This window comes from Lepidochelys kempii, chromosome 28, assembly GCF_965140265.1.
Source record: "Lepidochelys kempii isolate rLepKem1 chromosome 28, rLepKem1.hap2, whole genome shotgun sequence".
Taxonomy (NCBI): domain Eukaryota; kingdom Metazoa; phylum Chordata; order Testudines; family Cheloniidae; genus Lepidochelys; species Lepidochelys kempii.
Genome location: NC_133283.1, coordinates 4,708,912 through 4,723,497, shown reverse-complemented (window position 1 = coordinate 4,723,497; position 14,586 = coordinate 4,708,912). Strand labels below are relative to the sequence as shown.

Below are 14,586 nucleotides of genomic sequence, written 5' to 3'. Positions count from 1 at the left end.
TTGCTTAAAATTACAGAACATCTGGGGCTCTGGGGGAAGTGACATGGCCATGACCTGCTCCATAGGCCTTCTCTATCCTTTCAAGCATTCCACATTTTGGAGGACACAACCGTTCTTGTGGTTCCTGGATGGCAAAGAGAGATTTTTATCCCAGGCCTTTGGTGGCAAGCCGGCCATGTATGCCCTAACCCTAACCCGGAACATCTTAGCAAGAATACGAGTTTCTGGTAAAGCTTTATTTTTAATGCTTGTTTCAATGTTTGTGCTTCCCGGTCTCCAGTTTGAACTGTACGTGGTGGTGGAAGTAAAGGCAGGGTGGGTGCTCCAGGAAATGGGTTTGGGGAGGGGGAAGGAAGGGGCGCTTTTTGGCGGGAGCTTCTGGGAGGCAGGAGCAAGGACTGCATGGGAGAGTGGGGTGCAAAATGGTTGGGGGCATAGGCGCTGACTGCCTGGATGCTCTGGGGCTCAATTATTGTTCAACTACCTCGAAAGAGGATGGAGCTCAGCTGTTCTCAGTGGTGGCAGATGACAGAACGAGGAGTAATGGTCTCAAGTTGCAGTGGGGGAGGTTTAGGTTGGATATTCGGAAACACTATTTCACTGGGAGGGTGGTGAAGCACTGGAATGCGTTACCTAGGGAGGTGGTTGAACCTCCATCCTTAGAGGTTTTTAAGGTCAGGCTCGACAAAGCCCTGGCTGGGATGATTTAGTGGGGGATTGGTCCTGCTTTGAGCAGGGGGTTGGACTAGATGACCTCCTGAGGTCCCTTCCAACCCTAATCTCCTATGATTCGAATAGGAATTGGGCCATGTGACATCAGACGGGTCTGACTCAAAGAGCCAAGAGAGAATGGGGCTGCTGCAGATAGGGAGGAAGAAGGACGATCTTCTGCATCCCCAGAGTCACTCCCAACCTAGGACACGGCCAAGATAGCCCGCTTTTCGCAGGGAAGGGGTGGTCTTGTGGCTGGGAGGAATGGAAGGCCTGAGAAATGGTGGCTAGTGACCGATTAGGCAGGGAAGAGGCCAGTGTGGTGGAGGGGGTGGCCACTTAGCAATGGAGGAGGAAGAGTGAAAACGGTAATATCTCAAAATGTCGACAGAATAAAGAGAAACTGGGCAGCAATAAGAACGGGGCATAGCCCCTAAATCGGCGAGGGCTCTGTGGGGACTCTGTGTTAATGGGGTAGGCTCCCGGCAGCTCCAGCTCCCCCCCAAACCGTCCCTCCACTCCATTTTTTAAAAATCTTGAATTTCACAGATTCCGGTGTCGAAATCCTACGTTTCACGGCGCTGTAACCGTGGGGGTCCTGACCCAAAGGAGGGTCATGGGGGAGGGAGGGTCGCAAGGCTATTGCAGCGGGCCCACGGTATGGCCACCCTTACTTCTGCACTGCCTTCAGAGTTGGGCGGCCGGAGGGCAGCAGCTGCTGGCCAGGAACCGAGGTCTGAAGGCAGCGCAGAAGTAAGGGTGGCCATTGCACAGTCCCCCTGCGATATCCAGATTTCACTGGGGAGACGGGATTTCACCGTCCGTGACGTATTTTTCATGGCCGTGAATTGGGTAGGCCCTCCCCCGTAGCTCCAAACCCCTGAGATGGGAGCCAGAGCGGCTCTGTAATATTGTTGAATACTGTATGTTGACCTGGCTGTGGGGATGGATATGCTGGTTCAGTTTAATAGGGGGGCTGTATGGAAAACAAGCGGGAAGGGAAGAAGAATGGCTCAAAATTAGCCACCCTTTGGCAAACCCTTGACAACTGGTATGAGACAATGCAGGAGCTATCGGCGGTAATTGGCAAGGGGAAAGAGACGGAGACCCGGGGGGGCCCAATGGGGTGTCTGAAGAAGTTAGATCTGCTCTCACCGATCCACAGGGTCTGGTCTATGGGGCCAGTGCAAGAGGCCGGTTTGAAATCCATTTCAGTCTCTCTGTCAGCCCTAGGAGAGGGCCCAGTTGCCTCTCACCTTTCCCCTTTCTTCTCCAGCTCGGCCCGATGCTCTGCTTCCCGGCTGAGAGGAGAGGGCGGGGGACTCTCTTTCCTCGCCTTTGGTTGTTGCCATGTGGAAATGTCCTGGCCATGGGGGGTGACTTTGTCTCTTTGGATTCTGCATTGATCTGCTTCAGCCTGTCCTTTAACGATCCATTCGATCCACCCCAGCTGCCTACCTGGCACACGCACCTCAAATCTCCGGTCCTGCCCCAAGAACGGAGCAACCCGCTTTTCACCCTGGGGAGCAATGCAAAGTACAGAGGGAAACCGAGGCAGACATCGGCACCAGAAAACTATCACCGCAGTTCCCCGTGGGTCACACCTGCCTAGCTGACCATTGAGGGTAAGACAAGCAGGCATGAAGATTGTTATTTGAAAATCCTTTTTTTTTCTTACCCTTGAGTCCTGCTGCAAAATAGACCCGACTTTGGCATGAAGAAGGCTGTTTTGCGAGCGTACACAAATGATCGCAGACTGACGAAGGTGTCTGCATTCAGCCTGGCCTGCTGGGTAAGCATGGTTCATCTGCTGGGTATTGTAGCCCCGGGCCTGGCCTAGGAGAATTGCAGAAGTCCACTCCAGGAGAGAGAAAGGCACAAGGCCTGATTGGGGTGGGGGATTCAAAGAGCTGAGGAAGGGGATGAAGACTCAGCTGTCCTGTCCCTCACTAATACACCCACGCTCCTTCCTCCCACCCCTCTCCACCTCCTGGGACCCCGGAAACACTCACTCCTTATATTGGCTTATCCTTTCCCACGTCTTCCAGCCCTGCTCGCTCCCAGTTATCCCAAATTTCCTGCTCCCCAACCATAGGCACTGACTTGTATTTTTCCCGGTGGGTGCTCCACTCCGAAGCTCCCCCCCCCAACGCAGTTCTCCTGAGGCCCCGCCCATGCCCCGCCTCTTTCCACCTTGCTCCACTCCCTCTCCCAGCCCCCGCCCTTCACTTGCTCCTCTCAGCCCCCTCCCCCAAAGTCCCCCTGCCCCCGACTGGCTCCTCTCCGCCCTCCCCAGAGCACCTCCTGTCAGCTGCCGAACAGCTGATCAGGGGCCAGCCCTGGGGCCGCCCCACAGCTGTGGCTGGCATGTGCTGAGCGCCCCCCACCCCCGCTATTTTTTTTCCCGTGGGTGCTCGAGTCCCAGAGCATCCAGGCAGTTTTAGGCTTCAGGTAGTTGAAGGCTGCTACCAAATCCCCCCTCACTCTTCTCTTCTGCAGACTAAATAAGCCCAGTTCCCTCAGCCTCTCCTCGTAAGTCATGTGCCCCGGCCCCCTGATCATTTTCGTTGCCCTTTGCTGGACTCTCTCTGTCCAGTTTGTCCACATCCTTTCTGTAATGGGGGACCCAAAACTGGACGCAGTACTCCAGGTCTGGCCTCACCAATGCCAAATAGAGGGGAATAATCACTTCCCTTGATCTGCTGGCTATGCCCCTACTAATGCAGCCCAATACGCCCTTAGCCTTCTTGGCAATGAGGGCACCCTGCAGACTCATATCCAGCTTCTCGTCCACTGTCACCCCTCGGTCCTTTTCTGCAGAACTGCTGCTGAGCCAGTCGGTCCCTAGTCTGTAGCTGTGCCTGGGATTCTTCCGTCCGAAGTGCAGGACTCTGCATTTGTCCTTGTTGAACCTCATCCGATTTCTTTTGGCCCAATCCTCCAATTTATCTAGGGCCCTCTGTATCCTCTCCCTACCCTCCAGCCTATCTACCTCTCCTCCCAGTTTAGTGTCATCTGCAAACTTGCTGAGGGTGCAATCCACACCATCCTCCAGATCATTAATATTTTTTATATTCTCCTTTTCCAGAGGAACTAGAGTCTGTTGCTCCTAAATTATAGCATCTAATTCCCCAGCCTTCTCCAGACCCAGGGGGATTTTCAGACTCCCTCCCATTTCGCCTGACTTGCTAGAGTCCCTAATTCCGTGTGTGGGGCATGAACCGCCGGCTCGGGGAGGCTAGCCCCCCGGCCCAGCCAGCCCCTTCGGCTTGTTCTCCTGCCCCCATCCCTGGGCCACCCAAGCGCCTCCAGCCCCAGAGCACCAGGCGTCGTGAGCACTGGCTCCATCCCCCTGGAGCCCCTGCCTGCAGCCTGGGCCCCCCCACCCAGCCCCAGCCCGGGGCCAGGGAAGAGCCCCAGAGCACGGGCAGGCAGCAGCCTGGGGGCAGAGTGTGGGCTCGGCCTTTGACACCTGCTGCCCATGCCTGATTCCTCAAGATGTGCTTCCCTGACATCTAATACACCCTCCTATTGCTTAGTCCTCTGACTTCCACCAGCCCATGCTCGCTGTTCCCAACTTCCCTGGGACTCTCTTTCTCAGAAAGAAGCAGGTGGTTTTCTTGCCCGGAGCCATCTTCCCTTTCTAGGCTGTGGAGTTACGGTCTCCGTGTTCTAGGCCTCCCTTTGAGGAGGAGTGTCGGGTGGTGTGTTTTCCCAGCAGAGATGGGGTTAGTTAAATCCCTCTTTCGGCCGAGCCGCCGACACGTTTGAGCCCCTGGGGAGCTGGCCCCGGCATATTGCAACTTCCGAATGGGCTGGGGTTAAAATAATAGAATTTTTGTGCGTGACAAATCTCCCACGAACCCACCGGATTTCCTTTCCCTCTGCAGAGTTCCCGGTTTTCAAACCTGACGCGATCTCCCATCTGAAACAAAGAGGACGAACCAGAGATCTCTGATTCAGAGGAGACCGAGAGCCTCAGGGGCGCATACGCAGGGGAGGAATCACGAAATCAATTCGAAACCTGTCCGCGTCTGAAGGACACAGCTGGGATTCCCGACCGAGACCTTGTGAGTTCTCCGCGTTCAGGATTGTCCCCAGCAGGTTTGTATCCTCAGGGTGGATGTCGCTCATGATGTCCTGCCCTTTGTGAGTGACACCTGGCAGTAGCTCCCTCCTTGGCCTCCCTTCTCCCTGAGTGCTTGGGTGGGATTTACAGGCAGAAATGATCCCCTCCCGTCCCGTGGGAAAGACTTTGGGGAAATTCAGTTCCTGACTAATTCCCATTTCTCCAGCACTTACTTTGGTTAGCTCTCCCCTGTTTCTGAGGCGTCTCTCTCTATCCCAGCAGGTGATGGCATGGCGGGCGAGGAGGAGGAGAAGAAACCTCCTCAGGAAGATGCTGAGAAAGTGGTACCATGTAGGGCGTTGCTGCAAATACCTCAGGAGGATGTGTCCCCGAGTCACGAGCAGAGAGAAGGTCGTGAGAGTCAGCACAGGCCAGAGAGGAGGCAGAGAAACAAGCCAAGGGAGAAAACAAAGAGCTCCATTCATTATTGGGGGGGCCTCACGAGTACCTTGAGGAAACCACAGCCCAGCACAAAATCCAAACGGGGGAGAGAAATAGCCCACGCAGTGAGTGTGGGGACCTTGTGAGTGCGGGGAAAATCTTCGCTCGGAGCTCAGACCGAGCTGAGACATCAGAGGGTCCACACAGCCTAGAGAGACTACAGATGCTCTGAGTGTGGGAGAGCTTGTCTCAGAACTCAGCCCTCACTTCTCATCAGAGGATTTGCAAAGGAAATAAACACGATGAGGACTTTATCAAAGGCTGACAACAGGTTTTTGGGTTTTTTTTTTTGCTCTTTACTAGTTTTTGCTAATTCCGTCTTAAAAGCTCTTCGAACTATTCGTGTCACGTGGTCTCTGGGGTCCCCTAGGTGGGTTGCCCGTTTTTCTCTTTTGTACCTCCCCGTTCTTTGGGATTAATCCTCTGCTCCATCCTATCAACTCCTTTATTCTGTGCGTCATGGGAACATGTCTTCCTAGCTCAGTGGTTTGAGCACTGGCCTGCTAAACCCCGGGTTGTGAGTTCAATCCTTGAGGGGGCCATTTAGGGATATGGGGCAAAAATTGGGGATTGGTCCTGCTTTGAGCAGGGGGCTGGACTAGATGACCTCCTGGGGTCCCTTCCCACCCTGATATTCTATTCTATGATTACCAGGAATGTCATTAGCTCCAGGGGACAGGGGTGACCTACACTAGCTCCATTGAGATAAAATTACCTGGCCCTCATCTCCACTCGGATTTCCCCTGTGGCCTTAGCTAGCTTGATGTCAGAACATTCTATTCGACATTGGTGAGGCCTCTATTCGCCATTGGGGAGGCCTCATCTGGAGTACTGTGTCCAGTTTTGGGCCCCACACTTCAAGAAGGATGTGGATAAATTGGAGAGAGTCCAGCGAAGGGCAACAAAAATGATGAGGGGACTGGAACACATGAGTTATGAGGAGAGGCTGAGGGAGCTGGGATTGTTTAGCCTGCAGAAGAGAAGAATGAGGGGGGATTTGATAGCTGCTTTCAACTCCCTGAAAGGGGGTTCCAAAGAGGATGGCTCTAGACTGTTCTCAATGGTAGCAGATGACAGAACGAGGAGTGATGGTCTCAAGTTGCAGTGGGGGAGGTTTAGATTGGATATTAGGAAAAACTTTTTCACTAAGAGGGTGGTGAAACACTGGAATGCGTTCCCTAGGGAGGTGGTAGAATCTCCTTCCTTAGGTCAGGCTTGACAAAGCCCTGGCTGGGATGATTTAACTGGGAATTGGTCCTGCTTTGAGCAGGGGGTTGGACTAGATGACCTTCTGAGGTCCCTTCCAACCCTGAGATTCTATGATTCTATGTCAAACCACAACTATTCCTGTAGTAAAGACATAGAGTGTGTTTTGTAGCGGGGGGTGGTCTAGCAGGTTTAATCAGAATCTCACCAGTGCTCCATCAGTTTTCCTTGTCTAAACAACCCTGGAGCGTCTCATTTCTACTGTTGCTCCCACTGCAACGTGATGGTTAGAGTCACCAACTCCCTTTGGGCACCGATTCCCTCATTCCCATTTGTTCTCACATTGCCATGGGTTGTGCTGAACATCACTTATTTATTGTACCGTTTTCTCACTTAAAATATACTTGATTATAGCAAATTCTTTGACACCCAAAGACAATTGGGTGTGTCGGAGGGATTCCCTCCTTTCCCATCATCTCAGCAGTGTTTCTGTCTGTCTCAGCTGTGTAGAGTTTATCTTCTTCCCGTCGTATCCCTCCACTTCCCATAGTTCCCCAAGACACAGTGTTCTGAGCTCTCCGTGCTTGGGAATCATGGTTCGATTTCTTTGATCCTAAATCAGACTCGTTAGGTTTGGAGGTGCAAGAGTCACAGACCTGGAAGGAGAATGTTTAATGGATCTAAAACTGTGTAATTATTCTTAGTTTAAACCCCCTTTTTCATCTATAGGCAAAGCCACTTCCTGTCTTTTTCCTTCGGAGTTGGGATTGGTTTTGGATGGGAAGGCTGGTTGTTTTTTCCCATTATGATGACGCGAAAACGTTCCTAAATCACATGATGCGGTAACTGTGAGACAGCGTGGAGTGAAGCAGGTTTCAAAGGATGAGAGGAGAAGATGGTGGGAGAATTCGTTGTCCTGATTCTGAGTCATCGGGTGTATCCTGCTCCGGAATTTAACTTCCTGTGAAACCAAAAGGCTCTTACCCCTCGGTGACAGCTGGGTTTGTCTCTCTCTCCTGAAGGCCGGTGGTTACATAACTGGATATTAGTTTTGTTTGACTGAGTGTAACAGATTTCCTGGGGACTTTGAGCCAAATGGTAAAATAGACTCTATTCTTTTTCTTTTGCTGTTTTCCCACCGTGCCATGATGACCCGGAGAAAGTCCCAGTGCAGTTCAATCAACGGGAGAATATGCCAAGTTATTGGACATGCTAACAAAGCCATAGTAGTGTGTTTCGATCTCTGCTCTGAAATCGTGGTCTATGGTAGACCCCAAACTGTGCAACTAACTGGAGTAAGTGCAGATGATCAGAGGGGTGTTCGATTGTGTAGGTCAATATTGTCAGACAATCCATGGGGAGAATTCCAAAGTAAGAGGCATGGAACGGTGCAAAATCCCCTTGTATTTGGTTCTCAAACTGGTTGTGTCCCAGGCCCTACAGGAGGTTACTCCTGAAGATCTCGCCTGGCTAATCTTGGGAATTAGGAAATGTTGTCCCGAACTACGCAGATGTGGCGGAAAGAGAAGTGGTGCTTTGCTGAACTCGCCCTTTCCAGTTGCGGCAATTTGTGTGTACAATGAAGTCGGTGTTGAATGTGAGACTGCTGCAAAAAAATAACTATTTTCTCATAGAAACCTCACCTCTGGGAACTCAGTGAGACTCAGATCCAGGCCTGTAATCTGGTTCCTAATTTAGATCCATGACACCATTTTAAAGAAATAAACTGGACCTGTTTGAGAGGCCATTCTTCACTAAAATTACTCAGATTTTGGGTGGTCTGGTGAAGGATTCCACCACGGAGAAGTGTAAATTTACCCTGAGCAAGGCGAAGGATTTGCAAGAACTCGGGTAGAAATAACAGGCACGCACTTGTTCATTTTCACCCCGGGGAAGAATTTGACCTGGGTCCTAGTGTACCACAGCGGCACCGATTACAGCCCCAGAGGACGCCAGGGTTAGATTGGGAACAGTTGTCCTCTGCCGTTGAGATCCAAAGTTCCATGAGGCAAAGTGAGAAACGGTTGATGCTTTCAGAGGAGATTCCTGGCCCATGGATCCCAGTTGGGCTGCCTGGTCGGGCAACAAGGACGTTCGTGCTGTGGAAGGGATGGTAACCAATGAAGGAATGAATGGGTCTGGCCCAGAGTTCAGACTGCAGCATTCACAAATCTTGCGTCCTGATTCTATGCTTTTGTCTCTTAGTTTTGTTCTTGTGTCTTATGCATTTGGACCCCTTCTCCTCCACCTCCTGCTACTTCGGAAGATTGCAAAGTGTGAAAAAAAGTACAGGTGTATTTTTATCATGATGGAAACCTGCCCTCTTAGGAGAACTACCACTTCACCAGTCAGTCCCCAGCCTGTAGCGGTGCATGGGATTCTTCCATCCTAAGTGCAGGACTCTGCACTTTTCCATGTTGGCCCCGCCTGGTTGACTATGCTTCGTCAGGCCCAGCTGATGTTGGGGGTCTTATTTGAAGGGTTGTTAATGGAGGCGGAGAGCCTGTATGATTCAGCGAATGTGGTGCTGGTAAAGTAAATGAATGTATGTTAACAGGGCATATCAGGGCATTGCTGAAAAAAGGCAGAGTTAAGGTTATGTGGGCAACCTTAACTGTGGTGCATTCCCTGGTTTTCAAAAGTTTGAATTTTGCTGACATTGCAGTTCTGAAAGGAATAACATCTCACCAGCAAACTTCAGTGGGCATTAACCAAGTTTTTTGCCCTTTAATTAATAGAAGCAAGGGAGGTCCGGGCTGCCAGCTAGCTATTAACTAGCTAGCAAGGCCAACTGCAGGGCTAGATAGATGGAAAGAAAACAATGAAAATGCCCATCAACAAAGACTCCTCTAAAACAAATACATGTCTCCTACCTGCACGGCTAATGGTGGAAAGAAGCAAAAGAAAGTGACTGAATGCCATTCTCTAAGGGAAAGGTTTCACACCTCCATCCTGGGTGTCTTTGTTGTAAAGGTGAAGAGGAAGAAAGGTCAATTGAATTCACAGGAAGACATTAGCAGATTTCTTCCCCTCTCCAGGCCCCAGAGAGCGAACGCTGCTTTCCACGTAACCCTATGCTTTACAGTTGCTCTGAATTTCCTCTAGTAACAAACTCTAGTTTTCTGTAGGCTTCGATGAGTAAACGGCCATTTCATTTCCCATTCAACCTGCCTCACGTACAGATGAGACCTCTTTCCCTCTCCATGGGTCCTGCCCATGTGTGTGTCCATTCACACCCCATGCATTCTTCCACTCTCCATCTGCACAGATTCCCTTCCCAAGGAGGAGGGCTTAGTGCCCAGATCTAGGTGTCACTTAAATTTCAAAAACCCAAGAAGATCCCGGCAGCCCCCAGCTCTTCCGGCTCCCTCTCTCCCTGGGCAGTTCAGGTGGCCTGCAAAACCTTGTTTGACATCACAAAGGGACTGTGGGTTTCCCAGGTCACCAGGTAACTAGGCAATAAAACCCTCTCTTTAGGGGCCTGGCCTGAGCCTGGCATGAGTGGGTCTGCTCTGCACCCTAAGTGTGGGATCCAACTCAGGTTTGAGCCCAGGCCCCCAGTCTGCGCAGACATAAGTCAGTCCGACTTGGGTCAGCAGGCACTCAGGTCCTAGGACACAGCTAGGGAGGATGGTCAGATCCCGAGCCCAGTCTCTGTCCTTGCACAGCGGGGAGGCAGGTCAAGCGGCAGATCCAAGTCAGAATGGCTGCGTAGTGCAGTGTGGGCATGTAACACGACCCCCGCGAGTCCTCAGTGGTGGATCAGGCAGCAGAGGATCGTTGGATCCCAACGGCTGTGAAAGCGGGGACCGGCTGCAGCGAGTTGGGCTCTCCAGTCGTCTCGGACTTTCCCAGCCGCTGGGCCCCAGACCGCCTGCTTGTCAGGACCGTGCGGTCGCTGCCGGCGTACCAGCTGGCCCCCGGTCGAAGAAAACACCCGCAGGCGTCTAGCACGCCCTGAAGGCGTCTCTCAAGAAAACTGCCGTGGCCATCCCAAGCAGGGTGACCAGATGTCCTGACAGTACAAGGACAGTCCCAATATTTGGGGCTTTGTCTTTTATAGGTGCCTATTACCACCCACCCCCTGTGCCAGTTTTTCACACTTGCTAACGGGCCACCTATTCACAAGTTGGGAGGAGCAAGCCACCAACTGACCTCAACGGCCCCACATCCTCCCGCAGGCAAGCGGCCCGCTTCGAGGAGAAGCGCCTTGCCCTGGAAGCCGAAAAGAGAGAAAAGGAAGGAAAAAGAAATCTTTCTCCCAACGGGCAGCTGACCTGCCAGGAAAGGTCTGTACCTACTGTGGGTGGCTCTGTGGTTCCAGGCTCGGACTCCTGTGTCCTCTCAGGGCCCACGTGTAAATCCATGCTAGAGATGATCCTCGAATGGAGGGATCGCCACCGGTGGCAGACTTGTAACACGACTGTGAGACCTGGTCAAACACATGTAAACCCAGGCTCACAATGCAGCAGGGATGGTTAAACATGGGCTTGGAAAAAACCAAGCACAGAACCCTGCTGGTTTTCCTCCTCTTGTTGGGTTTCTTGGGACCACTAAGAGCTGTAGGTTTGTCACGGGACAAAGAGCCCTTGTTTGTCTCTGTGGCAATCTAGTCTGGGGCTGGCTGGATGAGGAAAGAGAAGGGCAGACAGATTATTGTGGAAGAGAAGCCGAGTGAGAAGCATTTGGGCTCATTGCCCATCCAGCACTGACCGACAGCACTGCCGATTCTTCTCGCGAGACAAAGGCTGCCTTCTCAGACCCAGCAAATTACATCTAGAAAAGGGGATGGACATTTTAATACGGCATTTCCTCTAGTTTTTTAGAAAGGAAAATTGAGCAATAGAAATTCCATTCTGATCAGCCGTATTGACCAGCCAGTGTGTGATCAGCAAAGCAGGGCCTTTAGGTCCACTGCACAGACGTCTGCCATGTTAACTAATAGCGTAGCAGCCCTAGTAGGTTGTTATCCTGGATGTAGACTGGCCATTGGTTTGGAGACAGGGGAATGAGACACACACAAACTTCCAGGGAATTTCACAGCTATTTGCTATCAGCTGGGGAAGGTAGAAAATGCACTATCCAACCCCTGCAGTATCTCTATGCATCTCCAATAATAGAATATCAGGGTGGGAAGGGACCTCAGGAGATCATCTTATCCAACCCCCTGCTCAAAGCAGGGCCAATCCCCAATTTTTGCTCCAGATCCCTAAATGGCCCCCTCAAGGATTGAACTTACAACCCTGGGTTTAGCAGGCCAATGCACAAACCACTGAGCTATCCCTCCCCCTGATCATCAGCCACACACATGCTCCTAACTCCCTTCCACCCTCAGTGGCTCTTGGCTCTGTCTCCTCCTTGCTCCTCACCTCTTTGCATTGGGATCAGACTGGTTACTCCACCTATTCCACCCTGCTTGGTGCCAGCATGGGGATCACGGAGAGCACCGGAGAGACACGCTCCCTGATCTCCTTGCTGATGCTCTGTACCACACCAAACCCTGGTGTCCTCTCCATGGCTGCAGCATAGAGGGAGCCCAGTGACATGGGATGAGAGTTAAGGAGGGTGGTGCAAGGGAGACAGCTTGCAGGGGAGGAATTCCCTCTTTCTCTCCTCCGCTTTCTGTTCTTTCCTTTCCCTGCCAGGATGGCGGCTTCTATTTCAGATGAGACGGTTACTGAGAACGCAGGAGATTTCAGAGCGGAAAGACCCCATGAGCTCAGGGGAACCTGCTCCCATCCCCAATTCCATCCCAGCTGGGGTCTGCTAGATGGGAGGGACCCAGAGCTCTTGCTTGCAGCCAGAGCTTGAGCATCTACGCTGCAATTAAATAGTCTGAGCCCTGGGAGCCCGAGTCAGCTGGCACAGGCCAGCCCTGGGGGTTTTAATTGCAGTGTAGACTGAGCCCCTGAGCCCCTGTGCAGGACTGAACCTGCAGCTCCAGTCCCGAAGGGATGGTGCCACCACGTGGCTGGTCTATCCATTCCCCGCTGAGGTGCTTTTACAGGGAAACGCGTTTCTCTGCAGGGAAAGGAGCCGCTGTGCCGTAGTTCAGCCTTTGTGCTGGGATAATATAGCGAATTCCAGCACCGGGCATGGGGGTAACAAACCTTTGCCCGTTATTTTGCCTTTAGCCCAGCTCCTGGGCAAAAAAATCCACTGTTCTGAATGGGGGTAGGAGTCAGCAATGATTGAATTAAAAAATCTTCCGGGGAGTAGCTGCATGTGGTCCCCAAAAGTTTCTTTGGGTTCACATCTGCACAGGAATGAGGCATAAAGCGGAAATGGGGGGAGGGGCTCTAAATGTAAATCGGTTTTTGGGAGAAATGTGTTCAGACACAGTGAGACTGGACGTATGGAAGAAATAACAAGTGATCCCCAGCTCCTTCCCCCGAGCCTTAGGTGGGGATTAGCCGCCAACAGCTGCGGCTGCTGCTCTGAGGGGAGCGGTATAAGCTGTCTGCCCCGGGGGGCAGCCCCCCAGCTGGTTCAGCGGGGGCAGAAGGTGACTTGCTGGGCAGGGATGCCGCACGGGCTGGGGTCTGGAATATGAACAGGGGTCGAAGGAACTTGCCTCCAATGGGGGTCGAGGATACGGAGGAGCTGGAATCGGAGCATCACAGTCATCAAGAGTCCAAGCTGCTTGGGGGGTGAGCATGGGGGGCAATGGCCCTCCTGGATTTTTTGTGCATCCCTTTCGCTACTTGCCCACAACAGCCTGGCAGCCCGCAGCTCGCTCTGTGTGCTCTGTGGAAAGGGGCTTCTAGGAATCGGCATTTCCGGAGTCATAAAGGAGAAGGAAAAGTGAATGCCTTAGAAAAGTCTCTGAGTGCGTGTTAGATGGATGGGGAGGTGTCTAGAAACCACTCAGCTCTAGTCCCTTTTCCACGATTTCCATTAGAAAATCTGAAGCAGGGAGCAAGAAAAGTTGCCCTCTCTGAGGTTTGAACTCAGGACCTTCAGATTATGAGACTGACGCGCTGCCCTCTGCGCTAAGAAGGCTTGGAAGAGCTTTAGGCTCAATGCTTACAGGACCCTCCTCCAGGAGAGACAGAGCCTGGCGTGTGCTGGAAGAAGCGGGGAGCTCTGGTGCCCACAGACCTGTCCTGGCAGCTTTCTCCGCAGCAAAGAAATCAATTCTCCCTGCCCCTGAGCAACCCACCCGGATAGGGCCAGCATTGGTGGGGGGTCCCAAGCTTTGCACCAACGTCCACAGTTTAGACCTTCCTCTCATGGCACTTTCCATGTGAATTAGGACAAGCAAGCTGGGGAAGCTCCATGGGGTAATAGAAACCAGGGCTGCAGGGAAGGCTTGAACTCACAACCCCAGCAATATTGCCCTTTGCACTAACCACTTGCACCCCTGCAGGGGCTCCTTGGACAGCGCTGGGAAGTCGGCCGTGAGCGGTCTCTGTGGTTCGCACCTTTGCCTGGCAATTGAAAGGCTGCCGGTTCAAACCTCACTCAAGGTGTGGCTTTCCAGCAATGAGACTCCAGTCCATTTTAACAGGAAGAAAATCTCCTCTATTCTGGTTTAGCCGCATTTGACTCCTTCTGCCCGTCTTCTTCCTCCCCCATCGGTCCCTTTCCTTCCCCATTGGGGCCATGCAGAGGGGAGCCCCAGGCAGTCTCTGTCACCGAGAGGCTGTATCCCATAAGGGGAGGGAGGGGTCGCTGTAAAGCATTGATAATGGGTGGGGAGAGGTGTGCGTGGTTAGGGGGAGAAAGGCTGGAGAAATAACAGTGGGGCCCGGAGAGATTTCCCCGCAGACTGGGAAGATCCCCTGCTGCCCACCATCACCCAGCTCTGGGAAGAACAACTTGGGATTGCTTGGGGAAGCCACCTTTAAAAACACACGTGTTCCATGCTAGTTACATTTTAATAAGACCAAAGCCGCCTCAAACCCAGTGTCACAATCACTGGGACGACTTCGTCCTGACATTTTACCGGCCGCAGCCACAAAGCGAGTCAAATTACGGCTCCCGTTCGGCGTCAAGGCCCACAGATGAACCCGGAGGCTTTTCCTTCCTCAGGTTCTGCCGTCATTTCATTGCTGGCCTGTTCCGAGATTCATCGTTGTGCAAAGCAGCGTCAGGCC

At 52.4% G+C, this 14,586-nt stretch overlaps 1 protein-coding gene and 1 non-coding gene across 18 annotated transcripts in view; one reads left to right on the top strand and one right to left on the bottom strand.

Annotated features, from left to right (window-relative positions):
- LOC140904253 (uncharacterized) overlaps positions 1 to 14,586 on the top strand; it is a 107,429-nt gene that overhangs the window by 88,061 nt on the left and 4,782 nt on the right. For 4 of the 17 annotated variants that reach the window (XM_073326747.1, XM_073326743.1, XM_073326745.1 and 1 more), the window contains one exon: positions 1,988 to 2,250. The exons of 2 other annotated variants lie outside the window; for them this stretch is intronic. Coding sequence is in view for 2 of the 15 variants with exons in the window: in XM_073326743.1 (XP_073182844.1) it covers positions 1,988 to 2,016 (29 nt within the window). In the remaining 13 variants the exon portion in view is untranslated. Of the gene's footprint in view, positions 1 to 16; positions 228 to 1,987; positions 2,504 to 4,601; positions 4,816 to 5,059; positions 5,621 to 14,586 lie in introns of those variants that run through there. 11 more of the 17 variants (XR_012156462.1, XR_012156457.1, XR_012156465.1 and 8 more) reach the window with 9 other exon arrangements.
- On the bottom strand, positions 13,417 to 13,489 carry TRNAM-CAU (transfer RNA methionine (anticodon CAU)). The gene has a single exon. It is a non-coding gene; the product is annotated as a tRNA-Met (tRNA).